The sequence below is a fragment of the Pseudophryne corroboree genome, chromosome 5 (assembly GCF_028390025.1).
Source record: "Pseudophryne corroboree isolate aPseCor3 chromosome 5, aPseCor3.hap2, whole genome shotgun sequence".
In the NCBI taxonomy this organism is placed as follows: Eukaryota; Metazoa; Chordata; class Amphibia; order Anura; family Myobatrachidae; genus Pseudophryne; species Pseudophryne corroboree.
In genome coordinates this window covers 439,000,443-439,017,204 of record NC_086448.1, presented here as the reverse complement: position 1 = coordinate 439,017,204, position 16,762 = coordinate 439,000,443, and the positions used below count along the sequence as shown (strand labels likewise).

At 46.0% G+C, this 16,762-nt stretch overlaps 1 protein-coding gene across 12 annotated transcripts in view; it reads right to left on the bottom strand.

The window, feature by feature from the left end:
* Window positions 1-16,762, bottom strand: part of LOC134927833 (NFX1-type zinc finger-containing protein 1-like) — a 585,162-nt gene that overhangs the window by 498,508 nt on the left and 69,892 nt on the right. For all 12 annotated transcript variants that reach the window (XM_063922818.1, XM_063922822.1, XM_063922829.1 and 9 more), the window contains exon 3: window positions 11,563-11,649. In XM_063922818.1, coding sequence (XP_063778888.1) covers window positions 11,563-11,649 — 87 coding nt within the window. The remainder of the gene's footprint in view (window positions 1-11,562; window positions 11,650-16,762) is intronic.

Genomic DNA, 16,762 nt, shown 5'->3' with positions numbered 1-16,762 from the left:
CTAAACTCCCCCACCCTAAACCTAACCCACCCACTATGCTTATGATGTCAGCTGTCGGGATTCCAGCGTCAGTTTTACTGACCCTATTGGGATTCCAGCATTGGCATTCCGACTGCCGGAATCTAACAGCCGGCATCTGGACTCTTGACAGCATCCCACACAAACAGTGTAAGATAAACATTATAATGTACAGTATATTAGGCTTTAACAATAGCTTATGCAAATTGTGTGCTTTATGCAATTTGCAAAGTTTATGGAAAAGATGCATTTTACATAATATACAGAGTTGCAAGGGTATCCGGATGATAGATAGACAGTGTCTAGTTAGACAGTTAATAGATAGCCACCATATGTTAGACAGACATTAGGTCGATAGGCTCAAAAGGTCGGCAGGCTCAAAAGGTCGACATGAAAAAGGTATACAGTAGAAAAGGTTGACAGGGTCAAAAGGTTGACATGAAAATGGTCGACATAAAAAACGTAGACACAGGTTTTTTTTAAATTTTACATGTTTTTGGACTATTTCATACCTTCTCTATCCACGTCGGCATAGAGTTGGTTATAAACCTTGTGGCGAGCCACCGAGCCCGAAGCGTGGTGAGTGAAGCGAGCCCCACAAGGGGATGCATTTCTACAATTGGGGGTCCCAGATGACAAAATAAGCCACACAAACCACAAAAATGCAAAAAAAATGGTGTCTACATTTGTTTGTGTCGACCATCTTCATGTCGACCTTCTGACCCAGCTGACCTTTGTTCATGTCGACATTTTGACCATGTCGACCTAACGTCTGCCTAACATATGGGGGTATATTTACTAAAAATCAGAGTTTGTCCGATTTGTGTTTTTTTTTCAAAGTGGTAACACGGGAATTTACTAAGCACAAATCTCGGCAGTGTTTGGGCTATTCGTAATGGTTTTGACGGCAAAGTTCAGAAATACGAAAGAATAGACCATCGGTCAAACGTGGCTGTTTGTTCACACAACACGGGAATTTACTATTCATTCGGATTTGGGTGTTAGTGTCTGAATGCTCAATTGCGGGTGTATTTTTTGCGATTCGTTAAAAAAAGCAGCAAAAAAATAGACCTGCTTTTTCCTGGCGAGTTTGGATAATCATGCACGGATCAGTGAGATCTGTGCATGGTTATCTATGGGAAAGGGTCTGTTTAGTGTAAAAATTGAAAAAAAAATATTTGCGTGGGGTCCCCCCTCCTAAGCATAACCAGCCTCGGGCTCTTTGAGCCGGTCCTGGTTGTAAAAACACAGGGAAAAAACTGACAGGGGTTCCCCTATATTTAAACAACCAGCACCGGGCTCTGCGCCTGGTCCTGGTGCAAAAATTACGGGGGACAAAAAGCGTAGGGGTCCCCCGTATGTTTTACACCAGCACCGGGCTCCACTAGTCAGAGAGATAATGCCACAGCCGGGGGACACTGTTATACCGGTCCCTGCGGCCCTGGCATTAAATCCCCAACTAGTCACCCCTGGCCGGGGTACCCTGGAGGAGTGGGGACCCCTTAAATCAAGGGGTCCCCCCCTCCAGCCACCCAAGGACCAGGGGTGAAGCCCGAGGCTGTGTCCCCCCCCCCCCCATCCGTCGGCGGTGGATGGGAGGCTGATAGCCTTTTGTGTAAAAATAGAATATTGTTTTTTGTAGCAGAACTACAAGTCCCAGCAAGCCTCCCCCACAAGCTGGTACTTGGTGAACCACAAGTACCAGCATGCAGGGGGAAACGGGCCCGCTGGTACATGTAGTTCTACTACAAAACATACAGTAAATGCACACTTACATACATACTTACCTATGTTGACATGAAGCACTTGGTCCTCTTGTCCAGTAGAATCCCGGGGTACCTGTAAATAAAATTATACTTACAAAGAATCCGGGGTAGATCGGTCCTCTTCTTATACGTTATAATCCACGGACTTGTAAAAATAAAAATATGAAAAACCCGATTCACGCACTGAAAGGGGTCCCATGTTTACACATAGAACCCCTTTCCCCGTCTGGCGGGACCCCCCGTGACTCCTGTCAAAGAGGGCCCCTTCAGCCAATCCGGGAGCGCCACGTCTTGGCACTCTCCTGTTAAGTGGGGCCAACCACAAGCTGGTCATGCTTAGGAAGGGGGACCCCACGCAAATCTTTTTACATTTTTTAACCCATTCTGCACTGCTCACAATGCACACAATGAAGCCCGGCACGGATCTCACAGATCCGGCCAGGATTCCTTGTGTTTTGCAAGGCAGTGTTTTACTAATCACTCCCGTAACTCCCGTAAAACACTGCCTGACAATACGAATCACATCGACATCGGAAAATACGAATGTTGAAAACTCGGCAGCTTAGTAAATGACCGTATCAGGATTCAAAAAGTTGCAGTAAAATGCACTCGATAGCATTCGAGATCAAACACCCTTAAAAACGGCTAAAACATGAATTTTAGTAAATAAACCCCATGGTGTCTATCTATTGACTGTCTAACTAGACACTGTCTATCTATCATCCCACACCCTTTAAAACACCTTCACTCTGCACACTATGCAATCTGATTTTCTTTTTAATGCAAGGTACTGCTAATTATTATTATTATTATTTTTTGGGGGAAGGGGTTAATGGTAAATTATGTTGGCGTAATGGTTGCTTTTGGATGGTTTACAGACTTTAGAGCCAAATAGTTATCCATGTATTATGTTGCTACCAGGATGTCGTCAAAATTCTTACAGTAAAATCATAGACAATCAAAATGTCGACAGCCAAAAGGTTGACATGCACATATTTTAAGGTTGACAAGGTAAAAAAGGTTGAACTTTCTATGCACCATCCACCCCATTTGATTGTGAGTAAGGTATGCCATACTTTTCCTTTTAAAGTGAATGTGAAGGACTTTTGGACTTTTCTATCCATCTATTATCACTTTCTACAGCTTTGTTTACTAAACACACCAAGGGTGGTTATATCATCTGAGCCATACTTTAACTATAAGGTCTTTTCTCGTTCTCCATTTTGTTTGTTATAAAAGGATTATTTCAAGAGGAGGAAGGACTGAAGGATACATCTGCTCAGATTGCAATTAATAAACTACAGTGCATCCGGAAATTATTCACAGCACTTCACTTTTTCCACATTTTGTTATGTTACAGCCTTATTCCAAAATGGAATACATTTATTTTTCCCTCAAAATTCTACACACAATACCCTCCATAATGACAACGTGAAGAAAGTTTTTTTTACGATTTTTGCAAATTTATTAAAAAAAACCCTCAATCTCATGTACATAAGTATTCACAGCTTTTGCCATGAAGCTCAAAATTTGAGTTCAGGTGCATCCTGTTTCCACTGATCCTACAGCTTAATTGGAGACCACCTGTTTTAAATTCAGTAGATTGGATATGATTTGGAAGGGCACACACATGTCTGTATAAGGTCCCACACTTGACAGTGCATGTCTGAGCACAAACCAAGCATGAAGTCAAAGGAATTGTCTGTAGACCTCCGAGACAGGATTGTCTCGAGACACAAATCTGGGGAAGGGTACCGAAAAATATCTGCTGCTTTGAAGGCCCCAATGAGCACAGTGGCCTCCATCATCCGTAAATGGAAGAAGTTCGGAACCACCAGGACTCTTCCTAGAGCTGGCCATCTGTCTAAACTGAGCAATCGGGGAAGAAGGGCCCTAGTCAGGGAGGTGACCAAGAACCCGATGGTTACTCTGACAGAGCTACAGCATTCCTCTGTGGAGAGAGGAGAACCTTCCACAAGGACAACCATCTCTGCAGTAATCCACCAATTAGGCCTGTATGGTAGAGTGGCTAGACGGAAGCCACTCCTTAGTAAAAAGCACATGGCAGCCTGCCTGGAGTTTGCCAAAATGCACCTGAAGGATTCTCAGACCATGAGAAACAAAATTCTCTGGTCTGAAGAGATGAAGATTGAACTCTTTGGCGTGAATGCCAGGCATCATGTTTGGAGGAAACCAGGCACCGCTCATCACCAGGACAATACCATCCTTACAGTGAAGCATAATGGTGGCAGCATTATCATACTTTGGGGATGTTTTTCAGCGGCAGGAACTGGGAGACTAGTCAGGATAGAGGGAAAGATAAATGCAGCAATGTACAGAGACATCCTGGATAAAAACCTACTCCAGAGCGCTCTTGACCTCAGACTGGGGCGACGGTTCATCTTTCAGCAGGACAATGACACCAAAGCACACAGCCAAGATATCAAAGGAGTGGCTTCAGGACAACTCTGTGAATGTCCTTGAGTGGCCCAGCCAGAGCCCAGACTTGAATCCGATTGAACAGCTTTGGAGAGATCTGAAAATGGCTGTGCACCGACGCTTCCCATCCAACCTGATGGATCTTGAGAGGTGCTGCAAAGAGGAATGAGCGAAACTTCTCAAAGTTAGGTGTGCCAGCTTATGGCATCATATTCAAAAAGACTTGAGGCTGTTTCTGCTGCCAAGGTGGGAATCAACAAAGTATTGAGCAAAGGCTGTGAATACTTCTGTGCATGTGATTTCTTCGTTTTTTATTTTTAATAAATTTGCAAAAATAAAAATAAAAACTTTTTTCACATTGTCATTATGGAGTATTGTGTGTAGAATTTGAAGGGGGAAAAATTATTTATTCCATTTTGGAATAAGGCTGTAAAATAACAAAATATGGAAAAAGTGAAGCGCTGTGAATACTTTCTGGATGCACTGTAAGTATATCAGTTAACTGGTGATGTTTACTGTATTTTAGTTAAATCTAAGGGGTAAATTTACTAAGATAGGAGTTCCATTTAAGATGGGATGTTGCCCATAGCAACCAATCAGATTCAACTTCTCATTTATATAGCACCTATTAGAAATAATACCTGGAATCTGCTAGGTTGCTATGGGCAACATCCCATCTTAAATAGAACTCCCATCTTAGAAAACGTACCCCTAACTGTTAATTTGTAATTATTATGTTCATTGGTATCTCTTACTCAGAAGATATTACAATTATGGGACTAATTGAGTAAAAATAGCAAAATCTGCTAATTAGCAGAATTTGCTATCCTTTGGATCGCATGATGGGGGCCACCCATCACTGGGCAAGGCCGCCCAGCATGCTGACCGGAGCCTCCCCCACTTCAACAAGCAGAAATTGCGAACGCTTCGCAATTTCTGCTTGTTAGCAGAAACTGTGGAAGCCTCCTGTCGGCGCAGCTTAGCTGCGGCTGCAGGAGACTTGCCGCCATCTTTCAGATCGTGGCGGCTGCATGTGACATCACGCAGCCGCCATAATCATGCCCCTGACACGCCCCCGTTCGGCCACCTTTGTCCCCCATTCGGCCTCCTCCTCCCCCGCAACGCTCTATCTCCTCCCTGGAAACGGAGCTTTGTTCCCCCCACCCAACCTGCAACTGTCTCTGCCTGATTGACAGGCAGAGGCGATTGCATTTTCTGCGGCCCCCCACAGAAAATGTGGACGCATGCGCAGAACGGGTGCTGCAAATGCAGCCGCATCTTTTTCTCAAAAATTGCGGTTGGATCGCTTATTGCGATCCAACCTGAATTAGGCCCAATATCTTCTGTTTGTAATATAGAATAGCCTATTTTTGTCTTGATTATAAGAGGGGTGATGAGCCTAGATGATTTATGTCCCTAGAGCTACTTACTTTGGAATTACAAATGCTTCAGATGCCTTGACAAATGTTAGGATTTGGGTAAAAATATTTCCATGTAGAAAAGGTGTTTTTCTTGGTCTTTTGCACAGGCAAGAAAATTACTTGTTATTACTGGCATGAAGTGTTGTCACTGGTGGCTGAATTACTTTGATACATACATCATCCTTCTTATCAACTTGTTCTTTTCCAACACATTATCATCATCAGCATCATCCTCTTAAGTGTCAAATATACAATTAGCAGCCTCAATTTCTATGTCTAAATCATCATTATTTTTACCTCCGCTTCCACTACCCTTACTGCCACTGACTTTGCTTCTGCCTCCTTTTTCACTAAAATCAAGGTCATCTGTCACAATGGGGGTCTTTCCGACCCGTTTGAACGCATCGGTTCTTCGCTGCGGTGCGAACGGGTCAGAACAGTGCCTGCGCGGCAGCCGCATTGCGCCCGCGCGTTGTTGCATCACCGGGCAGCGGTCAGAACAAAGAAGAAAGTGATCGCTAGCGCGATCGCAAGAAGATTGACAGGGAGGAGGCATTCCAGGGCATCTATTCACGGTTTTCCGGCCGTAGAGATCTGAACGCAGGCGTGTCCAGGCGTTTGGAGGGCGGATGTCTGACATCAATCCTGGGACCTTCGTCGCTGGATCCGTCACACAGGGTAAGTAGGTCTGAACCTGGTCTTGTTTTGCAGGAAACTTTTTTAGCATAGCAGGGCTGCACAAGCGATCGCAGCCCTGCTATGCTAAAATACACTCCCCCATAGGCGGCGTCAAGTTGATCGCACGAGCAGCAAAAAGTTGCTACGTGCGATCAACTCGGAATGACCCACCAATGGGCCTAATTCAGACCTGATCGTAGCAGCAAATTTGTTAGCAGATGGGCAAAACTATGGGGTAATTCAGAGTTGATTTCAGCAGCAAATTTGTTAACAGTTGAGCAAACCATGTGCACTGCAGGTGTGGCAGATATAACATTTGCAGAGACAGTTAGATTTGGGTGAGTTATTTTGTTTCTGTGCAGGGTAAATACTGGCTGCTTTATTTTTACACCGCAATTTAGAATTCAGTTTGAACACACCCGCCCAAATCTAACTCTCTCTGCACATGTTATATCTGCCCCCCTGCAGTACACATGGTTTTGCCCATCTGCTAACAAAGTTGCTGCTACGATCAGGTTTGAATTACCCCCAATATTCCATCCTCCTAATCATTCTTCTTCTGCTCCTAGCATGCAACCCTCCACTCCCTCCTGCCTCCCATTCTTGTGCTCCTTCCAACCCGCCACAGGTGATGAAATCCACTCTTATCCTCTCTTCCCTCTACATGTGCCACCTGGATTCCACCTCCTTTCCCTCTCCCCCACTGAATGCTCCTAATATGATTAGCTCTTATCTATCCCTCTCCACTGGCATCTTTCTCTCATCCTTCAAACTCACTCTTGTCTCACCCATTTTAAAAAACCCAACCTTCACTTCACTTCTCTTCTCCCATTTGACTCTAAAACATTTGAGTGGTTTGTCTACAACCATCTCAACTACTTGCTCTCCAATAACTCTGTTGTTGATCCTCTCCAATCTAGCTTTCGACCCCTCCATTCCACTGATACAGCCCTGGCCAAAATCACCAATAATCTTATCTGAGCCAAATTCACGGGCTATTTTTCACTCATTATCCTTCTGGATCTCTCTGCAGCCTTTGATACCTGGGATCACCTTCTCCTAGTGTGCACCCTGCGGACCATGAGCTTCTCTGACACCGTTATTTCTTGTTTCATCTCCTAAATCGCCAACTGCTCCTTCTCTGTTTTTAAGTCTGGTTTCACCTACTTTCTTCAAACTCAACATGGCCAGACCTGGAACTTATTGTTTTCCCTACATATAGAGTCTCCTCCCTTTCCAACCACTCTGTCACTGTCAACACCACCACTATGTACTCTGTTCCCCAACTATGCTGCTTAAGAGTAATTTTGGACTATTTCCTCTCCTTTGCCCTCCACATTGACTTTCTTGCCTTATCATGTTGTTTCCAGTCCTGCAACATAGCTCACATCAGACCCTCCCTTTTCCAGGATGCCACCAAAAACATTGGGGGAGATGCATTGGCGGATCCAGCAAATCCATGTGGTAACCAATGGGGAGGCTGGAGCTGCAACTCCCCCTGCTCACACCGCAACCTACCTCCCGCCAGCCCAGGTGCGGGGGTTCAAATGCCAGCATCGAGTAAGACTGTTACTTATTACGGCGCAGAAGGCTTCATTAGCCTTCACGGCACCACACAGTTTCCCAGCGCTTCCTCCTCCACTTCCTTTACCACCATGCTAGGTGCAGTCAAACTCAGCCTCAGCTTTGAGAAGGCGGCCCGTGTGATTGTGACAGGGCTGTCCTGCAGATGTCTTATGCTGCTTGTTGGAGATCCAGCTGGCTGCTTCTGCTAATCAAAGATGGGTAGTACGTGTCCTGCAGTCTGAGTCTCAGTGCAGTGCCAAAAACCAGGTATGCTGCACCTACCACCACCAACTAAAAACTTTAATAATTAGATTGTGCTGGGGTGCCTTCCAGGCTCCCATACCTAATGGAACAGGTGACCAACATTTCAAAGCCCAATCAGCCTTTTCATCAGGGTGAAACATGGGCAAAAAACCAGGATGCGCTCCTATAGCCAACCATTACCTGATGACGTATTCTGTGAGGCCACGCCCCCTGTGATACCACACCCCTTATCTGTGAGCACACATGCCATAGGTGCATGTAAATATAACTATTACCGTTACCCTATCATGGTGCCCCCCCTTTCATTTTCTTCTGGATCCGCCCCTGGGGAGATGTATGAAAGTGCGCTGTGGTTTTAAACAGCCACAGCGCATGTTAAGCCTACTGTTTCCGGATCTCTGTAATGTAAGAACGGCGTGTTTACGCTGTGTGCAGTGTCGGATGCGCACCCCCCGCCACTTACCGCTTCCCCACTGTTTACAATGAGGGAGGAAGGACGGAAAGAGGTAATGTATGATTGCCTCTGTTGGCAGCCTTCGTCTCCTAATTCCGCAGATCCGGAGCACCTCCCCATGCCAGGCGATTTGTGGATACAGCATTCGTGGATGTTTTTTTTTTTTGCTATTGTAATTTAGACAATAAAACGTTATTTTTATCGGTCAAACACACCGCCGCCGCCGGCGAGCGCCCAGCCAAATCGCACATGCGCCAGAGGCCACCAGCGGTGCCAGCTGGAAGCAGGGGAGAAGGACGCATGCGCACAGACTGCGGCGCTGTGACAGGCTGGCCGATGTGGGAGAAGGCATATCATGCTACAGGTGACATAACGCCTCCCACATTGGCTGGCACTCAAGTAATAAATTGTGGCTGCGGGTCAGGTCGTATCACCACAATAATGTGGTGATACGGCTTCAAGCACATAACGTCCGTCAGGACGTTTTTCATACATCTCCCCCATTGTTCACTCACTCATCATCTTTCGCATCGACTACTGTAACTTTATCCTCACTATACTCCCCCACTCCCATTTTGCTCCTCACCAATCTGTACTCAAAGCTCCAACTAGACTTATACCCCTTTCACATCGCACAAATAACCCGGTATCAACCCGGCATATTGCCGGGTCGACACGGGTCAGCGTGCGGTGTAAAAGGGGCATAGCCAAAATACCGGGTCGTCTGTCCAGGCAATTCAACCTGGGAATAAAGCAGTGTTATACCCGGGTTGAATACCGGGTCAGTGGCTGGGTAAACGGGCTCCCAGGTCGATGCGACCCAGGACCCGTTTACTACAGCAGGGAGAGGAGGAGCGGAGATGATTTCATCTCCCAGCGCCACCTCCGGCCCCGCTGCCGGCTCCGCCCTCCGCTGCTATGGCAACCCGCTCGGCATATTGCCAGGTCGGGGAAGCCAGCAGCAGCGGCCAATGCCGGATCCCACCCGGGAAGGACCCGTTTCCAATTCCCGGGTGGGATCCGGCACTGGCAGTGTGAAAGGGGTATTAACTTCCTCTCCCTCCATGCCACATCCGACTCCCCTCTCTGCCAAACCCTTCACTGGCTCCTCTTACCCTACAGAATTCTATTCAGTCTCCTCACCATCATGTACAATCCATCCACTGCTACCTACATCTCCAACCTCATCTCTATGCACACTCTCTCCCGCCCTCTCATGTTGGCCAATGGCTGTCACCTAAAAGTGTATCCATCCACAACTTAACCATGTCACAACGTAAAACAGTAGGTAATAAGGAAAAAGTGCTCGTGCGCAATAAAGCAGCTGGAAAGGGTACACTCTCCTTGAAGGATTCCTCACCTTCCACCAAAAGTGCAATAGTAAAAAATGGAAAGTGTAACTTATCCTGCGCTGGTTCCTTATTTCAGAATGGCACCACTATAATTTTCACAATTCAATGTATGTTTGTTTAGGACATGCAAGGAAAGAAATTAAAAGGTATATAGTGAAGCACAATTTAATATAAATTCATAAATAATACATCAAAAAATATAAAAGTTGGTACAATGATTTATAGCAGCATATTGAATTGCACAGCCTTTGATTAGTCCTGTGCAGGACTCTAAAACAATCTCCTTATATAAATGGATTGGCTAATCCATTTATATAAGGAGATTGTTTTAGAGTCCTGCACAGGAATTCACCATAAACGGGACTACCTACTGGGGACCTTGCCATCCTGTTCCAGCACACCGCGGAGATAGAGGATTTCCGGGATCCTCTTTAAACATACAACCCGCAAGCTGGCTATGAACTGTTTACAGTTCTGAAAGTTTGGTAACTACCCATCTGTTTTTCCTAATCAAAGGCTGTGCAATTCAATATGCTGCTATAAATCATTGTACCAACTTTTATATTTTTTGATGTATTATTTATGAATTTATATTAAATTGTGCTTCACTATATACCTTTTAATTTCTTTCCTTGCATGTCCTAAACAAACATACATTGAATTGTGAAAATTATAGTGGTGCCATTCTGAAATAAGGAACCAGCGCAGGATAAGTTACACTTTCCATTTTTTACCATGTCACAACGTAGTCTACTTCATGTACTTGCACCCTCCAATTCTCCCACTCCTGCTTCCTGCCCTTAGGTCCCTTTACACTGATAACCTTCTTATGTCTTCTGTATGTCCTTCCTCTTTCTTTTAGATGGTAAGCTCCATGAGCAAGGCCCACCTCTCCTATTCTCTTTATCTACTTCTCTTACACACGATCTTCACTCTACACATCCTCTTTGGCTCTCTGTCCACAGACTCCTCCCCTCTGTTGTTTTCATTTGTTCAGACGACCTAAACAAATTATCTAGAAAGCAAAGAGTTTCCTATGCGCGTCACCATCTTCCCGAAGATATCACCAGGAAGATGGTGCCTCCACCGGTTGGCTGGCCACAGCACAGGTATACTGGGGGGTAGGGATTTCTGGTCCATAAATACATCTAGGAGCGTAGTCCTCAACTGTCCAGACCTGGCCCCCTGTAACTTCTTTGTGTCCCCACAAATCAAGCACAAGATGCATTGAATTTATTTTTGAGTCACCTAAGCTGCAGTGGAGACCTTTATCCAGCATGTAGAAGACATACTGTACCTACTTCGGACTGGTCCAACTGCTTCATCAAGTGGTTATAGTGCATGCAACTTTGCATAGACTCCTCTGGCGAATACTTTGAAAAAAATTAATGTTCACTTAAATATAATACCTGTAGTGCACCTGGAAACTTACTGCATACCCCTTGTAGCGTTTTTTTTCTATTACTCTTTAAATCTGTCAAAGCCGCTGATCATTGGTGGCTGATGGATAGTAAACGAAGCCCATAAATTTCAATTGTTTTTCTGGGGTGGGAATCAATGCATGAACAATATATAAAACCATTTCACTATTTATTTTCTCTTACCCTGTGTTTTTTTGGCGGCATTGCTGCCTCTAGGATTATGCTTGCTGTGGCCTCCACTTTGTCCTTGGCTGTGGCTGCTGTGACTACCTGCAGTGAAAAAGGTATCTTTAATTAAAACAGAAACAAACTAGGAACAAAAAAAATAAAAAATTATAATTCACAGGTAAGTGTATTTTCCATGGCACTTATTGAAATGCTACAGAATAGAAAGCTCAGGCAGCACTCTTGGGGACTCATACTTTGCAACTTTCTGAATTTTATTTGCCAGTTTGATTAAATTTGGCACCTAACCTCACACATTTTATACATCCTCTTGCTCTTAATCCAAATCATGAGAAAAAATATGCTGCAAATAATTCTAAATATATTGTTATTTATACTGGAAATGTGTGTGCATGCAATGGTGTATTGCAGAGTAGTGTACACACCAGCTAAGTGTTTCTGATCCAAGGACAAGTCCAGTGGCTTAACCAGTAGTGTGGTTTTTTGAGAAGTGAAGGAACAATTGTACTCATTATGGTTGCACTGGTTGAGACATGAAGGGGAGCTTATAGTGGAGCGGGGTTGTGACAGCTTCCCAGCCGGTGACTGTCCTCTGGATTCTAGTAGAAGTGCAGGATGTTGGAAATACGGGTAATATCAACATGTCTCTAGGAGCTAAGGGGCATATATCCGTCTCACGCTACGTCACTCTACACAGTAACAAGATGGCACCATACATGCACAGTGGCCATCTTGCTTAGGGAATCAGCTGCACAACTCAGAAAGCCCAGAATTATAAATATCCACTGCGATGTGCAGATCTTGTTTTCTTCACCCTTGGAGGGAGATGATCCCACCAGCATGTGGGCAATTGTAGTGTGACACAATCCCTCTCACCATACCTCCCAAATGTCCTGATTTTCTCAGGACAGTCCCGTTTTTTTTGGGACTCTTCCATCCGCGGGCCACAGTGTTCCGCAGTGTGTGTGTGTGTGTGTGTGTGTGTGTGTGTGTGTGTGTGGTGGTGGTGGGGAGGAGGAGGGGGGAAGTAGGTAAGAGGCTGCTGTACTTGCTGCTCTGCTGTAGAGCAGCGGTGAATAGACGCTGTGCGCATGCGTACACAGCTTGTATTCATGGAGGCAGAGGGACTGGGGGCATACCAGCAGCTCACAGAGCACTGGCCATGCCCCCATAGTGATGAGAAATGGGGGCCGTGGCTCGCGATAGCGGCATTACCGTGAAGCCACACCCCCATGCCACCATAGTGACGAGAAACGGGGGCCGTGGCTCGAGATAGCGGGATTACTGCAAAGTCACACCCCCTTTCTTCGAAGTCATGCCCCTTTTTCCGGCGGAGTCAGGAGTCCCTCTTTCATCTATGGTAAAGTTGGGAGGTATACTCTCACCACAATATTTATTTAAAGTTTTCCATAAGCAGAAGATCTACAGACATACGTGAAAAGAACGTAGACACCCTCTCATGTACCACAGACCAAGTGGTCTCTTTCCCACTGGAGTTCATGGAGGGGCTGGTAGTTTAACATGAAGCAATAGGTTGTACAGGACAGCTATTATTCCCTTCAGAAGAAGAATATGAAAGCACAAAGATTCGAGTGGAGCTGGAGATTTACCAATTGAACTAGGGGAATACAGTTGGATGTAGGCAAAACAGTTAATAGTAGCTACGCCAAATTTACTTTGCAAGGAACCCAGAAAGGCACAGCCACCAGATTTAAGAAGATCAGATGCCTGTCATGTCTGTGGTTTCTAGTGAACTCAAGATGGATTCTGTCGTTGGTTCAGTAGAGGGTGCTTAATGTAGGAAGCTAGTTGGATGAAGGTAACTCTTGCGCATGAGGTATGAAGGCACAGGGAGTATCAGAATGCAACTTAGGTTGAGTCTTTATTTAATAAGAGCCGGAAAGACTGAAGATAGCATGCAGAAACTGAGGCTGTCAATTGGCAGGACTGGAACCAATAGAAACTGGGACAGAGTTCAGCCTGGCACTGAGTTTGTACTGGCGAGACTGGAACCAGTAGAAATTTGAACAGGAGTCAGACTTGCACTGACTTGATACTAGCTTTGCACTGGCTGGACTGGAACTGGAACATGAGTCAGAGTTGCACAGTCGTGCACTATCCGGACTGGAACCAGTGAGAATGAACTTCAGGAAGCAGTAAGCTAGTGACATACAGTGAGCGCAGATTTGCTAGGCTACATATAAAATGCTGCAGCACACAGCTCTAGAAGCACTAGCAGATAGCAGGGACACCTGTAAATCACTGGAAAAAGGAGTCAGAGCTGATGGGAACAGTCAGACTGAGCACAGGAGTCTGGAGCCTAGACTTAGCTGAGGCAGTGACATTGTTCTGGGCGATTTGCTGGGGCTCACGGGAGTTCTTTAATACCCCTTGCTGAACAGCGGTTGTTGGAGAAAGTCAGCTGACAGAACCAAGACTTGCGGTTGGTGAACCGGAGATCAGCTGACCGCTGACAGCATGGCAGCACCCAGCGAACAGAGATGTCGGGAAAATCCAGCAGGGATCATCGGGATGTCACAGCAATTACATTGGGGTTCAGGTCGGCAGACAGAGCACAAACCGCGGAGCAGATGGAGCCAGACTGAGCAGCGCACTAGTAAGGAACAGTACGCAAGTCTCCACAGCCTGACAATACTACCCCAACACCTCCCAAATGAAATAGCGAGTAAGGTTGAAACCAGGCGAGAAAGCTGGATTGTACCATAAAGGAATGATGGGGGAAGGGTAGGAGGTAATTTTAAATTGAGTTTTACAATGATCCCATATAGAGCATGTAAATGCAATAACCAGTTAAGATCTTGTCAGAGTGGGCCTATCTGAGGCATCCAGTCCCACAATGAAAGACACAAAGACAATAGCACATGAGTTACCTTACATGACTGATCCACCTAGGAACCTAGGACGCAAATCAAGCTACTGCCTGACTTAAATGGGTGGTGTGACAGGATGTGCCTCACTGTGATCACAGATTGGTTGTGGGTCTCATGGGGACCACATATTACTGTTTCCACCCATTGCGCAGTGGGCAGGTATTTTGCTGCTACCACCAGGTTCCTTCAATGTGGCACCTGTATCCATGTTTCTACCCAGACTCCCACCACCGGCACCAGATACTGTTTGCTGCTGTTTATATGTAGTTACGATGATGCCACACCTCCTGACTGTTGTCATTTGAGCCCCAGTGGTCACTGACCTGGACCAGGCCATGCACGGTTGCTGGAAGAGGGTGGAGCTTGGAGATGCTGGACTCAACCCAAACAGGCGGAGAACAGGACCGCATGTGTCACATTCCTGTTGATCACAAGATTAAAGGCTGTTGTCTTGAAGGCAAGATGTTTATTGATAGTCTTAAAAAAGACTCTTCCCCTCTTGCAAGGGGGATACAGCATACAAATGTTACAGCAATATAACACTACTTGATGTCACAGAAGGCACACACTTTCTGAGGCATGCAGGCCTCCTTGTTATCTTAATCCAACATACAGATGGAGCCACGCTAGTCGTGGCTCCATCTGTGCCTGTGCAAGCCCGTGACGGAGATGCACCCCATTCACTAGAATGGGAGAGCATCTCTGTCGCACGGCCAGAAGGAAACGCTCAGAATGGGAGCGTCTCTGTGCACTCCCGGCGTGACTAGGCGAACAGATCGCACAGTCACGCCGGGAGTGCACGTCTGGGATGGAGCCACCTCAGATGAGGGCAGGTCCATCTGTACAATACCACAGGAGTCAGTTCCACCCTGTTGTCTTTTCCCAATCAAATTAAGTGCATCTGTCTTGCATGCCCAAGGTATGATCACCTTTAACATTGGCCCTCATTCCGAGTTGTTCGCTTGGTAATTTTCTTCGCATCGCAGCGATTTTCTGCTAATTGCGCATGCGCAATGTTCGCACTGCGACTGCGCCAAGTAAATTTGCTAAGAAGTTTGGTATTTTACTCACGGCATTACGAGGTTTTTTCTTCGTTCTGGTGATCGTAGTGTGATTGACAGGAAGTGGGTGTTTCTGGGCGGAAACTGGCCGTTTTATGGGTGTGTGTGAAAAAACGCTACCGTTTCTGGGAAAAACGCGGGAGTGGCTGGAGAAACGGGGGAGTGTCTGGGCGAACGCTGGGTGTGTTTGTGACGTCAAACCAGGAACGAAACTGACTGAACTGATCGCAGTGGCAGGGTAAGTATCGAGCTACTCAGAAACTGCAAAGAAATTTCTATTCGCAATTTAGAGAATCTTTCGTTCGCAATTTTGCTAAGCTAAGATTCACTCCCAGTAGGTGGAGGCTTAGCGTGTGCAATGCTGCTAAAGCAGCTTGCGAGCGAACAACTCGGAATGAGGGCCATTGTCCCCTATGCACAGTGACTAAGCCCACCTGGGGTCTTAGTGACAGCCCAGTTGCCGGCTGTAGTGGGAAAAAAGTTCCCTCCAAAACAATCCTCCAGGAATCTGCTAAGGTACCAAACCTGCCCCCTCTAGCATGACTCCGAGCTCCAGAGATGGGCAACCAAGGTCCTCAGGCAGAGTCTCCTACCCATGCGAGGTGGTGAGAGGGACCAGGTAGCCCATAGAGAGCCCAGGATTCCCCCTAGATCACAAGGGAGAAAGGCAAGTGCATTCTTATTTTATTTACATTTTCATTTTAAATACACTTTAATATATTTCTGTACCTGGTGCCTGCATCAGACTTTTACCACCGTTGCACTATGATCTGCAATCCCAGTTCAGTGCTGCACATGCATTTAAAACACATTTTAACAGTTCATTATTTTACATTTTGTTACACTTTTATGTCCTTATAAAAACTGTGCCCAGCACTCAGTACTGGGCTCCTCTAGTCCTACAGTCTATGACTGCTGAAGCTCTTCCCTGGTGAAGCACAGGACGGACCGAATTACTGCAGGCTTTAAACTCAGTTTTGGCTGAAGCGCTTAGCTGCCGGTCTTCTCAGTACTGGAGCTGCTTGTCCTGGGTGTCCAGCGCTATCAGCTCCTACTTCCTAGCCACAGCCTCTGGGGCTGCCAGCACATCTGATCTCCCCTATCTATCTGCAGTAAGAGACAGCTCCTGGCATGCACCACCCCTCTCCCCCGGTGCACCAGGGGTTAACTGTGGGGGGTCAATTAAACAAACAGTGTTGAAATTGATCCAGTGCATACACAATTGCCAACCATGTGTGGCATACC